This window comes from Protomyctophum bolini (assembly GCF_963924005.1).
Source record: "Protomyctophum bolini genome assembly, chromosome: 3".
NCBI classification, from domain to species: domain Eukaryota; kingdom Metazoa; phylum Chordata; class Actinopteri; order Myctophiformes; family Myctophidae; genus Protomyctophum; species Protomyctophum bolini.
In genome coordinates this window covers 22948626-22971866 of record NC_137864.1, presented here as the reverse complement: position 1 = coordinate 22971866, position 23241 = coordinate 22948626, and the positions used below count along the sequence as shown (strand labels likewise).

General features: G+C 43.3%; 1 protein-coding gene across 3 annotated transcripts in view; it reads left to right on the top strand.

Moving 5' to 3' along the window:
• The window catches only part of ctnna2 (catenin (cadherin-associated protein), alpha 2), a gene marked incomplete at its 5' end in the record, with an annotated part of 495295 nt that continues 472054 nt past the window's right edge, over positions 1-23241 (top strand). For all 3 annotated transcript variants that reach the window (XM_080759408.1, XM_080759409.1, XM_080759407.1), the window contains one exon: positions 1-102. In XM_080759408.1, coding sequence (XP_080615534.1) covers positions 1-102 — 102 coding nt within the window. The remainder of the gene's footprint in view (positions 103-23241) is intronic.

Here is a 23241-nt window from a genome sequence, read left to right as displayed (position 1 = left end):
ATGACGACTGCCACGTCCCCCATCCTGCTCAAATGGGACCCCAAGAGTCTGGAGATCCGAACCCTGACCGTGGAGAGGCTGCTGGAGCCGCTGGTCACACAGGTACCGCTGGTTTATGAACTATTAATATCCATAGGGGTGAATGTGATCAGGTGTGATCATTAATGGCTAATTTGGGCCCTGTCCAGAGCCTGCATGGACAGAGGCTTTTGTACCGGTTCTGGACAAGGTTGCATCCCGCCGGCTCGGAAATTTGAAGTCGGTGTGGCGAACGGTTTCCGAGTTATATGGATTACAGACGTACACACACACACACACACACACACACACACACACACACACACACACACACACACACGTGCACGCACACACACGCACGCACGTACATAGACTTTATATTTATATTGTAGATAGATTGTGTGCTAAATATAATTGTTTATCTAAATTGGCCTATACTGTTCACAAAGCAAGCACCGTTCTGGGGAAAGGAGGTGTTTCATGGAGTTTTAGTTGGTGGTGATGGATGAAAAAGTGATCAATAGTTTTGCTATAGGATTTCCTTTTCAACAAAGTATATATATATATATATAGGTCTGATTGATCATTCCATCAAAAACCTGCTTGTTGGAGCCCACATTGTCCTGGCTAGCCAAACGTTTCTACTTGTTCCACTCTGGCTTGAAACTTTTAGCAAAAAAGAAAAAATGCGGGGGGCATCCAGCTGGCACATATGCAGGGATGGGATTCCATGGCCACTGCCGTGGAGAACTGAGGTTTAAAACAGTGCATGGCGTCGCTGAAAGTCCAGAGGGGGGGGCTTTCACCACAGTGTAGCCTCTAACATCACGTTAACTAGAAAAAGTACCCCTTCCTCGGGGCACAAGTCTCCACCAGGGCAGGTCAGGTTGTGGCCTCCTGGTGGCGCTATAATAGGCCAATGTGAGAAAGGTGCCATTTGTTCTTATGACTTTGATGGCAATTGGATGATTTTGAGGATTTTGTTCCAAAAATGTGTTTTGCAAAAATCCACCTGTTGGTGGCGCTTATAACAGGCCAATGTGAAAAGGCTGGGATATATTCCTCAGTCTAGTAGGAAAGTGAGTGAAAGATTTCACGCAAATTACACGCTCCGTTCATAATTTGAGGCTTTTTGTTCAAAAACGGGCTAATCCTGCAAACTTTGAAAGCCAATTAGGATATGAAATATCAGACAGATCCGTCTTGAACACATGACTATAGGTCATGTGACTTAGATTTTTGGACAGAATCTGGAGGAGTAATATAAAAAAGTCGGCCTCCTGGTTGGCGCTATAACAGGCCGTTGTGGAAAATTTGGGGCAGAGGTTTGGCATTGTGTGTGCAAAATCGACCGGGTTAACGGTGCCGGAGATTAGCTGTACACAGACGGACACACACACACACACACACACACACACACACACACACAACACACACACACACACACACACACACACACACACACACACACACACACACACACACACACACACACACACACACACACACACACACACACACAAAACATACTCTCTCCCCATGCCTTCGGCCTGGTGGAGACGATAAGAGTGCTTGCTTCAATAAGAATGTAACACTCCCCCCCCCCCAGGTTGGCAGAGGAAGTGTAGCGCCCAGGATTACATTAGATAATTGACATTGGGTGGAAAAAATGGGTTGCAAAAATGAATAATAATAAAAGATTTGGTGCATTGCTTGCTACCCCTCCCGTACGCCACCGGTTTGAAACCTCCGCGGTGCGTTGGACTTTGTTAGTCGCTCTTATTGTGAGACACAATCGCTCCGTGTTCACAGCTATAGGTGGGATGCCGGGGGGGGGGGGGGGGGGGTCGCTGCGATGGCGACTAATACAGGTCTCCTGCACAGTGGAGTGTGGTGGAGCTGAAAAGAACAGCGCTGTTCCGCTATAGATAATTACATTACATTCAGAAAGTGAAACTCCCCTGCACTGTCTGTCAGGAAGCCTCCCTTTATGTCACACGTATCTTTCCCATGGTGAATTACTTACTGTCATAACAAGTAGATTGGGAGAAAAGGATTAGGATGCTAAACCAGTGCTGGTGTTTGGCATTGGCTGGCCTGCCTGCCTGGGCCACTAGACTATATAGCCTGACGCTGTATGCTCATGCACGGCCATGGATTCCTTTGTGTTGCAGTTTGTGCAGTTGGTATGAGCACGTGACTGCGTGCTTGCGCTCACACTGGCTTATTGTGACTCGTGCCGGCATGTGATATAATGCCGTTCGTCAACAATGGTCCTGTGGAGCCAATTAGTAGAGCTGCATCCACGTATCTTCAACAACAAGAACGGCAACATTAAGCCATTAAGACCTGTTTACCGGATTCTATACAGAATGTATTCCAAATCCTGACAGTTTTCATTGGCCAAACCTTTTCATGTTAAGAACCCACAGAATTATCTATATTTGGCCACTGGACCCCCCATCTGAAAATATGTTGTTCCAGCGAGCCCCCCCCCCCCAGAAGCAACGATATGAGTTTAAAACATCCACTGTGAAAGGATATATATTTAAAAGATTTGCACTCATTTTCACGATTTTTCAAAAATAGCAGATCTACAAGCTCGTAGCGTGACGCTCGGTGCCGCGCTACGAGCTTGTAGATCTGCTATTTGTCAACAACTAAAGCATAACCCAATGGTTGAAGTGGTTAAACGCTATAACGCGACTCAGATGCGGTCCCGTACGTGGCCTTAATGAGTTAAACATGACACCTGTGCTGCCCTGCATTTAGTCCCTCCAGGCTGCCAATATGTTCCACATAATTAACCATTCAATACAGACGTGTCAATGTTCCTTCCTGGACATGTATAGGCGAAATAATCCATAATTTTTTTACCCATCAGATGCGCATCCGCTCATCTGCATGCGACTGCTCTTATATACCAGCAGCTTTTTTTAGAGCGCATTTTGTCAAAGCAGTCAGAAAATGTGTGATATTTTAATCATGCATGTTAGCGTTATTCACATAACATAACATTACTTTATTTTCTATTGTCTCAAAGTCTGTATCGACACAATATGCCATAGATAAGGGAAAGGAAGGTTTTACTTATTTTGCATCCATCCATCCATATTCAACTGCTTATCCGTAGTCGGGTCGCGGGGGAAACGGCTCCACCAGAGAGCGCCAGACTTCCTTCTCCAGAGCAACATTAGTGACTTCCTCCTGGGGGATCCCGAGACGGTCCAAGGCCAGTGAGTCGATGTGATTCCTCCAACTGCGCCTTGGTCTGCCCCGGGGTCTCCTCCCAGTGGGACGTGCTTCGAGGACCTCCCTATAGGGAGACGCCCGAGAGGCATCCAAACCAGATGCCCGAACCATAAGCTGGCTCCTTTCCAGGCGAATTAAGGAGCAGCGACTCTACTACGAGTCTCTCTCGCATGACTGAACTTCTCACCCTACGTATATCTCTAAGGGAGATGCCAGCCACCCGTCAAAGAAAACTCATTTTGGTATACAGTATGTTCTCGCAACCTTATTCTTTGGGTCATGACCCACACTTCATGACCATAGGTGAGAGTAGGAAGGAAGGTTGCTCTGTAGACGGAGAGCTTTGCCTTCTGGCTCAGCTCTCAGCCATAAGGTTGAGATTCAGGGTAACTTTGCTTTGCTGGTTTTCACGTTTTTGGCACAGCTGCAAATAGAACAAATACTGCAAAATTGGCTTTGTTGCTCTTTAGAAGAGCTACTGCAAAATCAAGCACGTATTATACTCGCATTAATCACGAAAACAAAATACACACAATCCTGGAGAGAGGGACTGTGTTTATACTAACCCATCCCCTTGGCAACCATCCCATTTCTGAGCGGGCCTTGGCAACCATCCCAGTATAGTATTAGTTAGTATAGTGGCTGACTCATTATAACTGTGGTGGGTATTTGTTTTGGAAAGAGTGGAGTCACTCACAGCTTAAGAACCACAATATTAAACTTGTGTATACTTTGGTCCCCTTGAGATTGTTAGCATTAATCATAGCCCTCCAACACCTCCCCACACTCCCCGCTACTCAGCCTCTTAATCCAATCTTTGTTTTGTTTGTTCTAGTGTGGATTGTAATTCCACAGGAATGAATCAAGCATTACTTCATCACTTGTTTAGGATTGTGTTGAATGGACTAATAACAAACGAGACATCACATACAGTCCCACAAAGAACAAAAAGATAAAAAACAATGCAACATGGCATATTGATGGCTTAAATAAAGCACTCGTATGTCATCGCTATCGGGCTTTCTTATAGAAAGTGGGACTGCTATTTTCACAAGAGAGCAAATCTTGCTTAAAAAAATGTATTATTGTTTTTCTTCTTTTCATGTCTCTATAAACACAATGAAGAACATGACAGTCATCTCTGATCAAAGCATGGCGGTCCAGCTGCTCTGTGTTTCCACTCTGCAGCCCATCCCCCATTTGTGATTGAACTGCTAATGCTTAGTCAGCAGAACGCAGCCTGTTGACGGGGGGCGGGGGGACGGGGGGACGGGGGGGACGGGTTGTCCTGCATAGTCATCAGCAGCACATTGTAAATGCACTGGAGGAAAGGAACCGAGTACATCTACTCAAGTGCTTCAAGTATGAATTCCTGAGTTGTACTGTGAGTAGTTCTCCATTGCAGTATTGATGCTTTTACTTAAATTAAAACATTTGAGTACTTTTTCCACCACTGTGCAAATGCAAATGGGGGGGGGGGGGGGGGGCAGTAGTTTTCAACCCTTTTCACTTCGAGGTCCATTATTTATTCAGCATAATATGAGCCACGGCACGGACCAGGACCACCATTTGTGACCGTTTCTGACCCAGGCTAATAGTCATTGATTTGTTCATGTCATGTGAAAGCTTCAAATTGACATATTGGTTGTTCAGTTTGACCTACCAGTTTTGGAGATATGGCTTATAGTCATAGAGTAATGTCTTGCAGAGTAACAGGCTGAAAGGTTCACTTCTGTGGTCTCTAACATTACAATGTTGTATCAGAAGAAAAAAAATGTGTACCAGTATTTATATTGTTTGATTTTAGTACAGTACAGTACAGTACAGTACAGTACAGTACAGTACAGTACAGTACAGTACAGTACAGTACAGTACAGTATTCACTTGTTATTGTACAACGCGTTGTTGTGAGCTTGTAGATCTATATATATTGTATTGTGAGCTTGTAGATTGTTGCTGTCCCCACAGAATAGGTTTGCTGGGGTTCAGATGGTTACGTTTTTAACCCTACAGGACCCAGCAATGCTTTTGGTCAATATTTTATTTTAATTAATCACTTAATTAATGTTTTAGTTCTGTTTTTTTTTCTCCACCTAGACATCATCATTGATGTTCATTGTTTGGTCTTGCAATGCCACTGGTCATGATATTTGCATATAAATACCCCCCACAGAGGCAGAAATTCACACAACTTCAAAATCTCTCTTATTTTTAACAATTTCTAACCTTTGACCTTTAACCCTGAAAAAAGTAAAAGGCCTGCAATATATATGTTTTTGTGATCATTAGAACATGTACATTTATTATTGTGAAAGATAGCCCCCAAATGTAAATTAATACTTTATTATTATTATTTTAATAATTCATATACATTTTTTTTTACATAATTTCCTTTAAAAAGTCATAGTAGTACAAAGTAGTAGTAAGGTTGAAATCTCTTTTTTTTTTGCAAGTATAAATATATCCGGGTCTTGCAGGGTTAAAGAGCTCAAACACATGGTCTCCCTGCATGGTTTTCTCAAAAGAGACTCTTTTCTAAAGGCCTTTCTCTGTCTTTCATTCACCAGGCCCGTTTCCAAGGAGCTGAGCTTAGAGACCAAACAAAACGTAGGCCTGAGCAGTTTAAATGGCAGCAAAATACGACCTCCCTGGAAAGTTTTAACGGATACTTTGCTATTTGCTAGCAAAACACATAATGTGAATTATGTTTGATTGATATCATAATTGCCATCACTTTTCAGTGGTGGAAAGTGTAACTAAGTGCATGTACTCAAGCACTGTGCTTAAATATAATCAAGGTATTTTTGAGGCGCGCTAGCCAGTAGCCCCTCCTATGTCCAGCTTTGAGAGTCTCTGTAAACACAAACATTGAAGACAAAAGTGTCCGCAAATTGTGATTGGCCATTATGAGAACATGAGAACATCACACGGGTGTGATTTCCCAATTTTCAGTACTATTAATTCTACTGTTAGTTACTAGTTTCTTTGCAGATTTAGATTATTATTACAAAACATACATTAACCACTTCAAGTCCTACATGTAATAAAGTAAGAAAATACTAGATGTAGAAGTTCACACACGAGTAGGTCTACTTTAACTTTTGGTACTTTATATTCTGATGCCAATACTTTTGTACTTTTTTTTTTACTATTAAAAATAAACTGCACTTTTGGTATTGTGTGCATCACTGAAAAGTGAAAATGGATCCTGGGCTCATGTTTATAGGTTTCATATTTAAATGGATCTAGTGCAGCCTGGGCTCATGTTTTATTTTTAATTAAATTTTTATCCCACGATTTTGTAACCCATTTTTCACCCCTGTGTCAATTATCTAATGTGATCCTGGGCTCTACACACCCTCCGCCAACCTACTCCCCATATTATGAGGGACATGGGGAGAGCAACGGACTTGAACTCATGGTTCCTTCATGCCTGAGTGTCCAAGTTGTGGGCTCATGTTTTAGGTGTCATATTTAAATGGATCTAGTGCAGCCTATGGGCTCATGTTTTAGGTTTCATATTTCTCCACTTGGGCAGGATTCTGAGAGAGAATATACCTTTTACATACCACAATGTGCAGTTCTGAAATCTATTCTAACTCATTCCCATCGATCGGTATATATATGTGACCCGGCTGGAGCTGGGTCAACATGACACATCATTGTGGTGACGTCGGGAGGGTTCTCGCCTCGACACATGAAGGTATACTCTCAGCTGGTCAGGCCAGACTCTAACAACGGTGATTTATTAGAGGGCTGGACACACTGGACAGTGCACACAAGTATGGTCATACATGGCCTATTAGTGCGCAAGCAGAGTGTGCAAGTACTGCCGACCTCTACGGACGATTGGCCCCTCTATATACTGTACCTATCTTGAAGCAAACCTTAGTTGCGTCACCGTTGATGGATAAAATTGATGTTATTTACACGTCATGTCAAGTTGGACATATATATTTGTCAGGTCAAAGAGGTCCATATCATCTTTAACTTTGGCCTAGAAGCCTATATTGTTGTTTGTCCTCGTCCTGTTGTCCATTTCATGGCCCTATTATCCTTTATAATAACTAGCCCTTACCCGTTGTGAGATATTTGCCCCCCTCTTGTGGCCATGGGGGGGGGTACTGCGCCCGGTGCGTTTTTAATTCAGTAATAAATCTTGCATCCTTTGGTATTCTTCTCCTGATAAACTACACGGTTTGCACACATCTCACCATGCACAACGGCGACAGGTAGCCTGTCCACACATGGACCGCTACTTTGCATTCATATTCATGTCATATTGACAGTACAATACCCATTTTTGCATTTTTTAATCCACTAATAAATTCATTATAAATCATTAATGTGTGAAATTGGAAAAAGGGCTCCATTAAGACCTCCATATAATTATGGTCCATGCCTGTGTGAAAAGTGGGAGTGATTGGGCCAGCCAATGTTGAGATAAAGCGCTGTCAGGGACATTCAGACAGACAGACAGACAGACATTCGCTGAATTTTAGTATGATGGTAGATCTCTGTCGCCAGATTCACCCACTGTCTCTGTCCCCAGCCAATACCTTGTAATACTGTAGCCCTGTTTAGATTTTAGCCTACATGTATTTAGCCTTGGCAGTTTGATAGCAGCTCTTGGAATGTGTAAACAAAGCCAACATACTATCAGGAGACAGCTGTGGATCCTTGCTTTTTACGGAAAGAGAGTTTTATCAGGTCACAATGACCCCAGTGCCTTCATGCCCTCTGTACATTATGGACTTAATGCTATTGTATAGTCTGGATCTTTATAATATCTGTTCCTTGCGACACCATTTTTTATATAAACTCAGCTAAAACCTTAAAGTATTCCATAGCGGCGGTCACAACAACAACAGATTCACTGTAAACAACAGGGACTCAATTTCCCATAGTCCTTTGCATGCCGGAGCGACGGACCTTTTTGCGATGACGTCATCAAAATGCGTCTCATATCTCATTCTGTCAGTGGACTGTATATGACTTAAGACTGATTAAAAACGTGGATTAAACAATGAAAACATAACTCGGGCAGCTCGCGAATTGCAGGGAAAGTGTTCTACAATTTATTAACTCGGGCAACTCGTGAATAGTAGTCAAAGATTTTAAGGGACAGTACTTAAGAGTGCTGCACCATTTCCTATTCTGCTCAGGTAGCGTGCGTGCGCGGGTGTGTGTCTGTGTGTGTGTGTGTGCCTGCCTGCGCGTGAATATAAAATATTAGCCATAGTGCCTCATGGCTAGTGTCTGATTTTATCTGCATACGTGGCACTACTTCTACCTTGTGAATGTAGTTTCAAATCTGTCTTCCTGTTTCTCTGTCCCCCCCCTCCATGCTACCCCAGAGCAGACTGCGGAACTGCTATGGCAGTTACTTTTTACCGTTTGATGTTAGGAGTAAAATAAATAAATAAAAGATAAAAAGTTGATAAAAGTTAAAGGTTTCATGACGTACAGTACATTTTTACTTTTCATTTTTCTTTTAGGTTTTTTATGACCTCAATTACACCCACATCACCTGAACTTTTAACATTCTGTAGATTTTCTGTGGTCTGGCGTTTTTTCTGTGTGTTCTGATGCCTTTTGAGCTGCAATGACAACAGGCAAAAACCACGCTGTGTGTCATGATGCCACGCTGTGTGTCATGATGCCACGCTGTGTGTCATGATGCCACGCTGTGTGTCATGATGCCACGCTGTGTGTCATGATGCCATGCTGTGTCATGATGCCACGCTGTGTGTCATGATGCCACACTGTGTGTCATGATGCCACACTGTGTGTCATGATGCCATGCTGTGTCATGATGCCACGCTGTGTGTCATGATGCCACGCTGTGTGTCATGATGCCACACTGTGTGTCATGATGCCACACTGTGTGTCATGATGCCATGCTGTGTCATGATGCCACGCTGTGTGTCATGATGCCACACTGTGTGTCATGATGCCACGCTGTGTGTCATGATGCCACACTGTGTGTCATGATGCCACACTGTGTGTCATGATGCCATGCTGTGTCATGATGCCACGCTGTGTGTCATGATGCCACGCTGTGTGTCATGATGCCACACTGTGTGTCATGATGCCACACTGTGTGTCATGATGCCACGCTGTGTGTCATGATGCCACACTGTGTGTCATGATGCCACACTGTGTGTCATGATGCCACGCTGTGTGTCATGATGCCACACTGTGTGTCATGATGCCATGCTGTGTGTCATGATGCCATGCTGTGTCATGATGCCACGCTGTGTGTCATGATGCCACGCTGTGTGTCATGATGCCACACTGTGTGTCATGATGCCACACTGTGTGTCATGATGCCACGCTGTGTGTCATGATGCCACACTGTGTGTCATGATGCCACACTGTGTGTCATGATGCCACGCTGTGTGTCATGATGCCACACTGTGTGTCATGATGCCACGCTGTGTGTCATGATGCCACACTGTGTGTCATGATGCCACGCTGTGTGTCATGATGCCACACTGTGTGTCATGATGCCACGCTGTGTGTCATGATGCCACACTGTGTGTCATGATGCCACACTGTGTGTCATGATGCCACACTGTGTGTCATGATGCCACACTGTGTGTCATGATGCCACACTGTGTGTCATGATGCCACGCTGTGTGTCATGATGCCACACTGTGTGTCATGATGCTACACTGTGTGTCATGATGCCACGCTGTGTGTCATGATGCCACACTGTGTGTCATGATGCCACACTGTGTGTCATGATGCCACGCTGTGTGTCATGATGCCACGCTGTGTGTCATGATGCCACGCTGTGCGCCGTGCTGTGCACCGCGCTGTGTGTCGTGCTGTGTGTCGCGCTGTGTGTCGCGCTGTGTGTCGTGCTGTGTGTCGTGCTGTGTGTCGCGCTGTGTGTCGTGCTGTGTGTCGTGCTGTGTGTCGTGCTGTGTGTCGTGCTGTGTGTCGTGCTGTGTGTCGTGCTGTGTGTCGTGCTGTGTGTCGTGCTGTGTGTCGTGCCTGTTTGGTTATGCTAGGTGAGGCTTTTGTCCTGCCGGTCACAGTGGACTGTACTGTGCTTTGCACATGAATGACTGTGAGGCTATTATTCAGGCTCTCTCTCTCTCCCTCCCACAGCACACGTTTGTTTCTGCTTCTTTAGAGAAAGGGAATCTGAACCGTTCTTTTTTCACGGTGCTTGCCAGTAGACAGCACTTATATAATCACGATAACCAATGCACAAAAGAAAGGAATGGAAAAACTCACTAAAGGTGAAACGCATTGTTTATTAGCACGGCAACTGTTATACAGTACACTATAGAGTCAGCACAACGGTCCTGGGAATGCACTTCCACAGAGCCACACAGTGTAAAATGAAACCAATTGGACCCGTACTGGGTCCATTTGGTTTCATGTTACGCTCTCAAAAGTTAAATATTGTTAAACATCTGCATTACTCAATTTACAAGAAGTCTACACAATTAGAGAATGTAGATTAAATGTTATTTTGATCAATGTTTTTATCTGTTATCTATCCTAATGGTACCAACATCAATCAACATCATTCCACAGCATGGAATTGTGGACAAAATCGTATCCAAAGGCCCACTTCTACGATAACTCCATAGGTCTCACAGAGTCTTTGACCTTGAATGCACAGCAGCAGAGGGTGTAGTGTTGGAATCAGCTGTTTGGAGTCAGCGGGGGAGACTCTGCTGTATACGTGCCAGAGGAAGTGTGTGACTTTATTCTGTAGCGCCAACAATATGCTATGAATGATTAGCTGCTCTATTAGACGTTCTATGCATGATGAGCTGCTATTGGACGTTCTATGAATGATGAGCTGCTATTGGACGTTCTATGAATGATGAGCTAGCTGCTATTGGACGTTCTATGAATGATGAGCTAGCTGCTATTGGACGTTCTATGAATGATGAGCTAGCTGCTATTGGACGTTCTATGAATGATGAGCTAGCTGCTATTGGACGTTCTATGAATGATGAGCTAGCTGCTATTGGACGTTCTATGAATGATGAGCTAGCTGCTATTGGACGTTCTACGAATGATGAGCTAGCTGCTATTGGACGTTCTATGAATGATGAGCTAGCTGCTATTGGACGTTCTATGAATGATGAGCTAGCTGCTATTGGACGTTCTATGAATGATGAGCTAGCTGCTATTGGACGTTCTACGAATGATGAGAAACTATTTTCAGCAATGGGATTTCTTTCCCTTTTTTTGATAGATCTTGTTGAGTGGGTCATTGTAAAAGTAGTTCTCAAGTGAAGTGAGGGGCGCTAATATAATATATAAGTCTAACTCATGTTGATTAGGTGATGTAATGGTGATGTAAAACAAACGGTGCCAACACCCACATTAAACGCCATTAACAAACAATAATATGACGTAAATGACACATGTCAACATTAAACCTGTATATATGAAGGGCCCTCAAAAATGTGTGGGTTATTCTCTAGACTCTAGATCATCAGCATCCCTCATGGATGGAGGACGGCCACATTACACTGGATCTGGTCTCATGTCTCTGGTCTGGTCTGGACTGGGCTGGTCTGGACTGGTCTGGTCTGGTCTGGACTGGACTGGTCTGGTCTGGTCTGGACTGGTCTGGTCTGGTCTGGTCTGGTCTGGACTGGACTGGTCTGGTCTGGACTGGACTGGACTGGACTGGACTGGACTGGACTGGACTGGACTGGACTGGACTGGACTGGTCTGGTCTGGTCTTGTCTGGACTGGACTGGACTGGTCTGGACTGGACTGGACTGGACTGGTCTGGACTGGACTGGACTGGTCTGGACTGGACTGGACTGGTCTGGACTGGACTGCACACACAACTCTTGATCTGGACTCACGAGTCATGCCACCATGGTCTTATAGATCTGGTGTCACGAGTCATGCCACCATGGTCTTATAGATCTGGTGTCACGAGTCATGCCACCATGGTCTTATAGATCTGGTGTCACGAGTCATGCCACCGCGTGTTCTTATAGATCTGGTGTGATGAGTCATGCCACCATGTTCTTATAGATCTGATCATCACAGTCTGCAGCCTTTCTTTCCCATGCTGTGTTTCACAGCTGGAGGTTTTAAATGAAACTCATCCCAGAGGCGTGTCTATATTCTACGGAGCTTCCACTCCCCCGTCAGACACAGCTGCCACAGCCTCTCTCTCTCTCTTTCTCTTTCTCTCAAGCGCATGTGTACACATACACACATACGCACACATACGCACATATATACGCACATGCACGCACGCACGCACGCACGCACGCACACACACACACACACACACACACACACACACACACACACACACACACACACACACACACACACACACACACACACACACACACACATATGCTCGCTCTCCATTCATCTTCCCACTTACTGAACAGTATTCATCCGTCTGTTGTGTGGTTGTCACACAGGGAAGGAATGCTTGTTCACTGCATGTGTCTTTTGTTCAGGCAGTTACAAAAAAAGTGTAATTAATTTATTATCATCACCATAATGTGCTTATTCATTACTCTTTTCTGTCAGTCATGTTTGTTTGCTAAAGTGGAAAGAAGAGAACATAATGTCTTTGTTGTGTATAGCTTGGAAATGCGTGTTGGATATCACTCAACAGCCTCATGTATAGTATACTATAGCACCTGTTTTGAATTTGCACATAATGCAGGATGCAGCAGGACAATAATACTGAATGTGAGCGCTTCCAAACTACACACAAGATAATCACCTGCAAGGTATTTCTTGACAGGAAGTAGCTCATGTTGTCTACCGTGTATTTTTTATGAAACAAACACTTTAACACATTTAATACAATCAGATAGAACTTTTCTGTTTGGATGAATGGGCGGTCAATCAGATAGGACTTTTCTGTCATTAATTTAATGGCAAAAAAAAGTCGAAGATGGCCGTGGTGTTGTCATGTAAGATTAATATAGCCTTTACAGCCAAGGACTTTTCTTTGTCCTTGTGTATTTATATTTATATGGTATTGATGTTACAGACAGTCAGACAGACAGACAGACAGACAGAACAAAGTTCTGCATACTGAACAGAAAATGTAATAAGTTTGAGTGGAGCATGAATGCCTCACTGGCAGGGTTGTGCACACATAGACATCAAAGGGGGCTTCAGCCCCTGCCCTGCCCTTTTCTTTTTTTTTATGTTTTATTTTGTCTTTATTTTAAAAAAATGATGGAGGGACAGACAGTAGGCTGACAGGAAATAGGAAGAGAGATGGGGGGGAAGACATGCAGTAAAGGCCATTGGGAGTCGAGCCCGTGGCACACTGCCAGACTGGATTTCCAGCCAAGGTGCCTGGACCACTGAGCCATGGCCATTTTACCATGATCATTACTGAGGAGCAATTATACGAAGATAGGTTGAAAAGTGGTGAAGTTGTCCTTTAACTGGATTGACGTTTCAGCTCTGTTGCTCTGTGTTTTAGGATCTATGAGGTTTAGCTCTACGCTCTGCACACAGAGAAGGGAAGGCAGCATGACCATGATTCATGTGTGTGTGTGTGTGTGTGTGTGTGTGTGTGTGTGTGTGTGTGTGTGTGTGTGTGTGTGTGTGTGTGTGTGTGTGTGTGTGTGTGTGTGTGTGTGTGTGTGTGTGTGTGTGTGTGTGCGCGTGCGTGCGTGCGTGCGTGCGTGCGTGCGTGCGTGCATGCGTGCGTGCGCAAAAGGCCTTAGGCTACATACTGTATTGATGTTTCACAAATAATTCAGAGAGAGAATGTCTTTACAGTTAGAGGATCGACTATTTATTGACATACCATATGCAGTATAGGACTGCTGTATTGAAGATTTCACGAGGAAAAGTCACCAAGCCCTTCTGTAACCCCTTGAGTGACATACTCAACCCTTTTTAAAAATAAACATTCTGTTTTCTTTTCAATATGTCATCTGCTGAATCAATATCATTGGCATCTGCGGCAACTGCAAATCAACGCAGTATGTTCCTATATCTACTAGCACAGTCTGTGGCTTCCACTGTCTGTTTCATTGTTGTGGATTACTAGTATGCAACTGTTCCTTATGAAACACCCCTTTCAAATATTCTACAAACTGTGTAGTTTAGTGTAATTTAATTCCTTCGCTCTTATCTTGCCATTATTATATCTCAATAACTTTTTCTCAGCTTGTTTCTTTCTTCTTTTTTGCTATGTACAGGTTTGTTTTTAGTTCAATGTTTATTTTAAAAACGCCATTGACAATGAAGGGAAAATGTACATCATCTTGTCCCTAACACAAATATTAAATGCCATTAACAATAAAGAGAATGTAATGTTTGTTTTGGCACTGTTTGTTTTACATCACCATTACATCACCTAATCAACATGAGTTAGACTTTAATATATTAGCGACCCTCACTTCGGTTGTGATTTTTTTTTTACCACAGTTCATTCATAGTTCATCGTTACAGTATGGTTTGCATACTCAATATCCATTCATTTTCTCATTACTTTTAGCTGGAGAACATAATTTCATGTGACTGTGTGCAGTAAGTCACAAAACAAATCACACCAAATATCAATATTCTTTTCCAGATGTATTTAATGTCCACAGTGTGTTTGTAAGCAAGCAGGGGCTGGGATATTTCTTAATAATACCACTCTTATTGACAGTATTAAATCCGGGTTCCATATGTATGAAAGCTGTTCTCTCAACGTTGGAATTTCAAATTTAACAGAATGATGTGGTTTTTATGTTTATTTATTTAGCACATATCAAAGAACAACAATTCAATGCAAGGAAAGGAAGAAGCCAGCTGGCTTATTTGGAATCCTTTCCTGTATGGAAGAGGTCATTGATTAAGCAGATTAAAAGTTAATTAAGAACAAGACTAAATGTGCTATTCCTCTCTAAGACGGGAAATTCACTGTCCAGTCCATCAGCTGCTAACGTTAAACACCACACTGACTGACACTGAATTAAAGTCATCTTCATGAATGTTTGATCTTGGTCAACTGTCCGGTGTCAATGTGTGCTATAATAGTATGCTATGCCACATGACTCACTGTTGATTCATGTATTGTGATTGGATAGTGGGCCATTGGCTGTTGGTCAATGTACTCTGAGTCTGAACTCACTGACTGTATGTCCTTAAAATTATTGACAGAGAGGATGTAGAGCATGTTATGCATGCACACTTGGTTAACACACATACTGCCACCTGGCCATCCTTGCTCTAGAAAGTGCCAATGTTCCCCTCTAGATCACTGGATAATCGGCAAAGACCTCCAAACGCTGCGTGTTTTGTTAAAACCAAGGAGAGCTAAGTAGATTTAGTTATTCAGATTTTTAGTCCGCCTGTATACAAGAAGTGAACGGCACTGCGCGTGTGCTCTGATTGTTACATGATGATGATGATGATGATGATGATGATGCAGGTCTTCAAACATATAGGGCCCATTCAGGTGCTTTGCATTTCATCCAAAAGTATAGCTTGTTATGACAAAGTTTTTCTAGCATTATTGAGAGTTGGTGGATGTCTGCAGCCTCCAGTCTTCTGAGGCTGCGTCAGGGCTGGTGTGTGTGTGTGTGTGTGTGTGTGTGTGTGTGTGTGTGTGTGTGTGTGTGTGTGTGTGTGTGTGTGCGTGCGTGCGTGCGTGCGTGCGTGCGTGCGTGCGTGCGTGCGTGCGTGCGTGCGTGCGTGCGTGCGTGCGTGTGTGGGGCCCGGGTGTGGGTGTGTGTGTGTGGAGGGGAGATGTCATCATACTGTCATAATTCATTAAGCTAGCGGGTAAGTAGAAGGTCCTGGAAGGTAACAGTATAAGGTCCTGCTGCTAAAACAGTCTGTTTTGGGAGGCTGGAAGGTTTGTCCTGCAGGAATGTTCACCTGTAAGTAATTAATTAATTTGCGGCCTTTACTGAAGTTGAACTTGGTGGAGGAGAGTAAAGATTACTTTGTAAAATCATAACTCCTTACTGTAGCAGTGAGTCAGTGGATGTCAATCCAAACCTACTGGATTCCTCTGACTAAGGAAACAAGATTGAGGCGGTGAAGTTTAAGCAATGGTTTATACTTGTACGTCCCCATTCGGCTATGGAGCACCGAAGTCCTGACGTCACTGTCAATAGAGGGCGCCAGTCCTCACAGGTTTGTGTACTTTTTATTTGCATTGAAATCCCATAGGGGATTTTAGATCTCTTGTCAAACTGTGTTTGAAAAATAAACCGATCATCCCGGCCTTTTCATTCATATGGATATGAAGCATCGACTGAAGGTGGAAATGTACCTACAAATATACCCATAAGAGTAACAAAATAAGCACTAGAAACGAGTCAAACAACCCAGAGACATTTCTGGGTAGGCAGGGTGGCTGCAGCTCTCCGTCGCACAACATAAACTGACATGTTAATTACGTTCTTTTATTTATTTTTAATTTATATTTAATGTTTCGTGGTTAGTACAAGTCGAGTCACCGCCAGCTGAGCTTAAGTCAACGAGGAATCTCAGGAACGCAATGTGTTGACAGCTGGGCGTGACTCTCTATTGAAAGTGACGTCAGACTTTGGTGCTCTATTGGTTCATATCATAAAGTCATATCATATCACAAAATGTATATCATAGGAACTTTAGAAATCCTGCTCTCTCGTGTAGAAAGTATAATGAAGTGAAGTGAAAGGAAGGGGTAAAAACCAGCTCTTTGGATGTGGAGATGTGTTGTGTAGCCCGGCCTCTCTCCTCTCCTCTTCACTCTCTCCTTCATTTGAAGTTTGAATGACAGTGTTTCTAAGAGGCTTTGGACTGCTCTGTCTGAAAGGCATTGATGTTCAAAAGGAAAGCCTGGCTGGGACGACCGCTAGCTGCTTCTCAACAAAGCCGTGTTACCGGATTCAACAATCCTGAAATTAGCCTCAGTGGGAGTTGAGCCAGTGCATCAAAAGGCTGGTCAGTGAGAGAACTTAATGACATTTTTTACTAAGGCCAGAATAGTATACGGTGCCTTTCTTTTTAGCCGTGTGGAGAGACAGGTGATACTGATCACAGGTTCTAAGATAGCACTGCACAAGCTGTTAGATTTGTCACAGCCTGAGACATTTTAAATTGGCATGAAAGCCTCATACTTTTTGAATCGTCTGGAGTTTTGAACCGTGTTCCATCTCCACATTAGTTGTTGGATTAGAGTTGTGAGTGAGCCATTTTTCATGATGGTGTTTGTTTATTCTTGTAAAATAATATTTTCTGTTTATTGAACATTGCACTGATGTCCCAGCCAGATGGGCTTTGCGTTGCTTATGTGGAGTTATAATGATGACATATAGCTGCAATATTCCATCTGGTCAGGCAGTGCTGAAGTCAGTGCAATACATCTCCCCTTCAATAGAGCACAAGTCCTGACGTCACTGTCGGAAGAGGGCGTCAGTCCCCAGGTTCATGTATTTTTTATTTGCATTGAAATCCCCATAGGGGGATTTTAGATCTCTTCATATAAGAACTGCGTTTGAAAAATTAACCGATCACCCCGGCCTTTTCACTCATATGGATATGAAGCATCGACTGAAGGTGGAAATGTACAAATATACCCAAAGAGTAACAAAATAAGCGTTAGAAACGAGTCAAACAACCCAGAGACTACATTTCCGGTATAGGCGGGTGGCTGCATCAGAAACTGAATGTTAATTACGTTTATTTTTATTTTATTGATATTTAATGTTTCGTGGTTAGTACGAGTCGAGTCAGCACCAGCTGAGCTTACGTCAACGAGGAATCTCAGGAAGGCAATGTGTTGACAGCTGGGCGTGACGTATATTAGCAGCGACATTGCCTTCATATGTAGTTTCAAGGCTTTTGCGGCCACATTAATTCCATTTTCTCCAGAAACTGGCTGTATCAAATATTAATGGACATCATTAACGACACACAGCCACCCCCCTGACAGAAAGGCCGGGGTGATCGGTTTATATTTCAAACACAGTTCTTATATGAAGCGATCTAAAACGGGGATTTCAATGCAACTAAAGAAATACATGAACCTGTGTACTGGCGCCCTCTACTGAAAGTGACGTCAGACTTCGGTGCTCTATATTAAACCTCTAGGGCAGTGGTTCCCAAAGTGGTGTCCGGGGACCCCTAGGGGTCCTTGAGGGAGTTACAGAGGGTCCCCAGCTAAATGATAGTTCGGAACCACAAATGGACCCTTATGGGTTTGTAACTCTGAGAGTGTACACATTTGTACACTCTCAGAGTTAAATCAATTTGACAATATAAATTGGGGTCCCAGAGATAGAAATGCCAATAAATAGGGGACCGTAGACCTAATTCACGTCAAACCTGGGGGTTCTTGAAAATAAACGGGTTGAGAATCACTGCTAGAACCGTAAAGATCTTCTCTTATGGGGGTCCCTGGCATATCTTTTCAAATGGGGGTCCACGGGCTAATGAGTAGGCATGTAACAATATATCGTATATCGATATATATCGATATTATATCCCGACGATATGTATCGATTTATTAAAAATAAATAAATCGATTTTCAAATAAATAAAAAAAGTGAGCTGTAATCATATTCCATCATATTCACGTGCTTTTGGAGAGAAATGAGACAGACTCCATGCAGTCACTTTCAGTAGTAGAGGCCTGCAGAGGGGAGCTGTGCCCAGGTGATCGTGGTCGTTATTGATGCTCATTAATACATCAAGGAATGCAAATATGTTTCTGCACTGTCAAATAGGTCTACATCTATCCTAAGATGCCTTCAAAGAAATGACATGTTAACTCGAGCTAGGTTTAAACATGAAAGCATGTTTACAGTTGTTGCACAGAAATTAAGTAATGTTACATGAAAAGTAATGCTACTTTTGCAATGTAGTTTGTGTAGTTTGTGTAAATTGTGAAAAAAGCTTGGGGGAAGATACATCATTAAAATATCGTGAAAAATCGTATCGTGAACCTCATATCGTGATACGTATCGTATCGTGAGTTGAGTGTATCGTTACATGCTTACTAATGAGTGTTAATTTGGGGGTCCTTGACATGAAAAGGTTTGGGAACCACTGCTCTTACAGGACTTCAGTCCATAAACACAGTGTATTGCTAAGATTTCCCTTGTGAAGGAAATAAGATATTTCATTTATCACTGACTTGTGTGATGAATTGTTTCAGCTAATGTGTATGACATCTGTGCTGCTGTGTTGTTTGTTTTGTGTGTTCAAAACCCTAATAGTAGTATTTCAACTTTTATTTGTGTTAAAGTTATCTTTCTGTTTTTTCCCCTTCTTTTTTAAGAAAAGCTTCCATATATCTTGTTTGTCTCTCGAGATCGCCTTAGCAACACACTCAGTCCCTTGTGAGTCCAAATGTGACATGCTGTTTTTTTCTTAACCGCAAACTCGCAGCGAGCGGGTCACTGAGTTTTCTCCATGGAGCACAGTGGAGTGACATTATCCATCTATGTCTACTTGTCACGTTGTTCTACATGAGCAGCTAATAGAATCGAGATTTATGCTGTGCGTTTGTGCCATGGTTAGAAAAGCTGTCCACAACATTAGTTCTGGCTGACCAGTCATTGGAATAACTACAGGCCCTGTAGTTACTACAGGCCCTGCTCTCTACAGCCCAGCTGTAGAGAGCACTGAGTGGGCAACGATGGAAGTTGCAGATCCATGCCCCACCCCGGATATGGAATGCTATGGGTTAGCGACTATAGCCCTGCGTCTGAATGGAATCAAAACCACTTTCCCTTTCAGTTTAAAAAACTGTCACAGGAGCTTGTTTACAACCGAAATGTACTTCCTCTGTCTGACTTCCTCTTCAAAGTAAGAGCCACTTGTAATGATTATTGTTGAGTCAACACTAGTTTTTTTTTCTAAGTTCCACTTACAGGACGTAGATAGACATTTGTGTGCCTGGACACCAGAATGTTGTGTCAGGATTCTCAAAATTCCTGTCTCAGCTCTCGGTACGCAAACGCGCCTCGCATCCCTTTTGATCTGCCGCGCAGCAAACATTTTGACGATGCATGTGCACTGGCTGATCTCCTTCTCCGTTCTTCGATGGGTGGCTGCAGGCATCTCCCTTAGAGATGGGGTGAGAAGTTCAGTCACGCGAGAGAGACTCGGGGGAGAGTCGCTGCTTTTTCACCTGGAAAGGAGCCATCTTAGGTGGTTCGAGGCATCTGGATATAGGATGCCTCTCGGGCGTCTCCCTATATAGGGAGGTCCTCGAGGCACGTCCCACTGGAAGGAGACCCCCGGGCAGACCAAGGCGCAGTTGGAGGAATGACATCAACTCACTGGCTTTGGAATGTCTCGGGATCCCCCCAGGAGGAAGTCACTACGGATAAGCGGTGAAGATGGATGGATGTGCACCTGTTTGTTTGTATTGTTTGTTCATTAGAGTGGACAGTCGTGGACAGGACGTGCTGTGCCTGGTTGCCAAAGTATACTTTCAGAGTGCATGTCTTTATCGCCAAGCAAGCAATTTTCCGCTTTTAAAATGACCGTGAAGGGCCACAAGCCATTTTGAACCGTCAAGGTGCTTTGTCAATTGTCCCGCTGTAATAGTTTGGTTTGGTTTAAGATGATTCCTCTCAAAGCACGTCCTCATGTGGCAGACAAGCCCAATTAATATACGGCCATAGATGAAAGAGCCTTTAATTAGCACATTTAGGACGGGAACGCATCTGTGTCGTTTAACCACTTTAACCATTATTTAAAACTTTAGCATGTTGAAAAATAGCAGATCAGATTTGTAAAATAGTGAACAAACTGCGTGAAAGTGATCATTTTCGGGGTGTCCCTGGAACAACATATTTCCAAATGGGGATCCGGCGGCCAAATACAGATAATTCTGGGGGTACTTGACATGGAAAAGGTTGAGCACCACTGACATAGAAACATAGAAGTCTTTTTTTTTAGAATTGGCCTGAGGTCTAAATGGATTAAGCACCGTATTAATGAGAAATAATTAATGGGAACTATGGAGTGAGAAAAAAGAGAGGTTCTTGTGGTCACGATTCTGTGAACTGCTGGTTTTATCTGTGTGTACGAGAGCCCTGGAGAGGCAGAGGACACTTCAAAGTCATCCATGTTGTGCTTGTACGTGCATGTGTGTGTGTGTGTGTGTGTGTGTGTGTGTGTGTGTGTGTGTGTGTGTGTGTGTGTGTGTGTGTGTGTGCGTGTGCGTGCGTGTGTGTGTGTGTGTGCGCGTGCGTGTGTGTGTGTGTGTGTGTGTGTGTGTGTGTGTGTGTGTGTGTGTGTGTGTGTACACACGTGCGTGTGTGCATGAGAGAGAGTGAGAGAGAGAGAGAGAGTCTGGATTCATACAGTATTGGATGTAAAACCTTTGTTCTTCCCCACTAATAATCAGTTTTCTTGTGTTGTATATGTGCGCTCTGCGATAATTGGCTTCTGAATATAAATCAGAATACAGCCTAGTATTATTTGGACATTCGTCACTGCTGTAATTACAGTATAGGCTACACTCTCACATACTGTCTACCTAATTAGAGAGAGAGAGAGAGAGAGAGAGAGAGAGAGAGAGAGAGAGAGAGAGAGAGAGAGAGAGAGAGAGAGAGAGAGAGAGAGAGAGAGACAGAGAGAGAGAGAGAGAGAGAGAAGCGCCAAGTTTATCATGTGTAAACTGGGCGGCAGTGGCTCAGTGGTAGAGTGGCCGGATGGGACCCGCAAGGTTGCCAGTATACGATCCCTGTGTCTAAGTGTCCTTGAGCAAGACTCCAATGACCCCAATTGCTCCTGATGGGCTGGTTGGTGTCTTGCATGGTTTCCGCCGGCCGCCGCCATCGGTGTATGAATGGGTGAATGTATTGCACAATCTATAAAGCTGTATGAATGTGTGTGTGAATGCCTGGATGAATATAATGCACAATTCTATGTAAAGGTGTGTGTGTGTGTGTGTGTGTGTGTGTGTGTGTGTGTGTGTGTGTGTGTGTGTGTGTGTGTGTGTGTGTGTGTGTGTGTGTGTGTGCGTGCGTGCGTGCGTGAATGTAATGCACAACTATATGTAAAGGTGTGTGAATGTGTGTGTAAATGGGTGAATGTAATGCACAATTATATGTAAAGGTGTGTGAATGGGTGAATGTAATGCACAATTATATGTAAAGGTGTGTGAATGTGTGTGTGAATGGGTGAATGTAAGGCACAATTATATGTAAAGGTGTGTGAATGTGTGTGTGAATGTGTGAATGTAAGGCACAATCTATGTAAAGCGCCTTGGATAAAGGCTCACAACGCGATCAAAGCTCAACGCAATAAAAGCTCACAACGCACTGTGTGTCGCACTGTGACGCGTTGTGAGCTTTGCTATTTTCAGCAAGTGTGAAATCTGTCATTACAACGGCATCAAGGTCCGCCAAAATACATTTTAGTCGAATAAATCAACTGCAGATTTAGTCGACTAAAACTTGACTAACACTAAGACATTCCAGGTCACTAAATTGTGACTAAAACTAAATGAAAACTATTCAAGAGACTATGACTAAAACTAAAATCAAAAGTTCCTGCCAAATACAACACTGCATTGCAGTGAGTATTCTTTTTTTTCACCATGTTTTTTTGCTATTATGTGTCTTCTCTACCAAACTGACAACTCTCTTGAAGTGACTGTGTGACTGACGCCTCTCGCTGGAGGCATCATCAAAAAGGATTGTTTTCCTGATCAGAGTTTCTGGGGTTTGTCTTTGATGGGTATAGTATTTTGGAAGCCATATACGTTTTGCTACATTTGTTATGGAGATTGTGTGGAGACCTCAAGGCATGACATGTAAAAGTGAACTGGGACTTTATACCAAACAGCCTGCGATGGGGATTTATCTGCTCAACTTTATGGTTCACAGGGATGTTAAGAGGATTTATTTGTATTATTTTTTTGCTTGATTGTGCCCATTTCTCCTGCAGGGAGTAATCTGTCATTTAGTTAATGTAGATGAGAGGCTAACCATATTTTTAGGTACTTTTTAGGCACACAGACTAAACCGTATAATGTTCTCT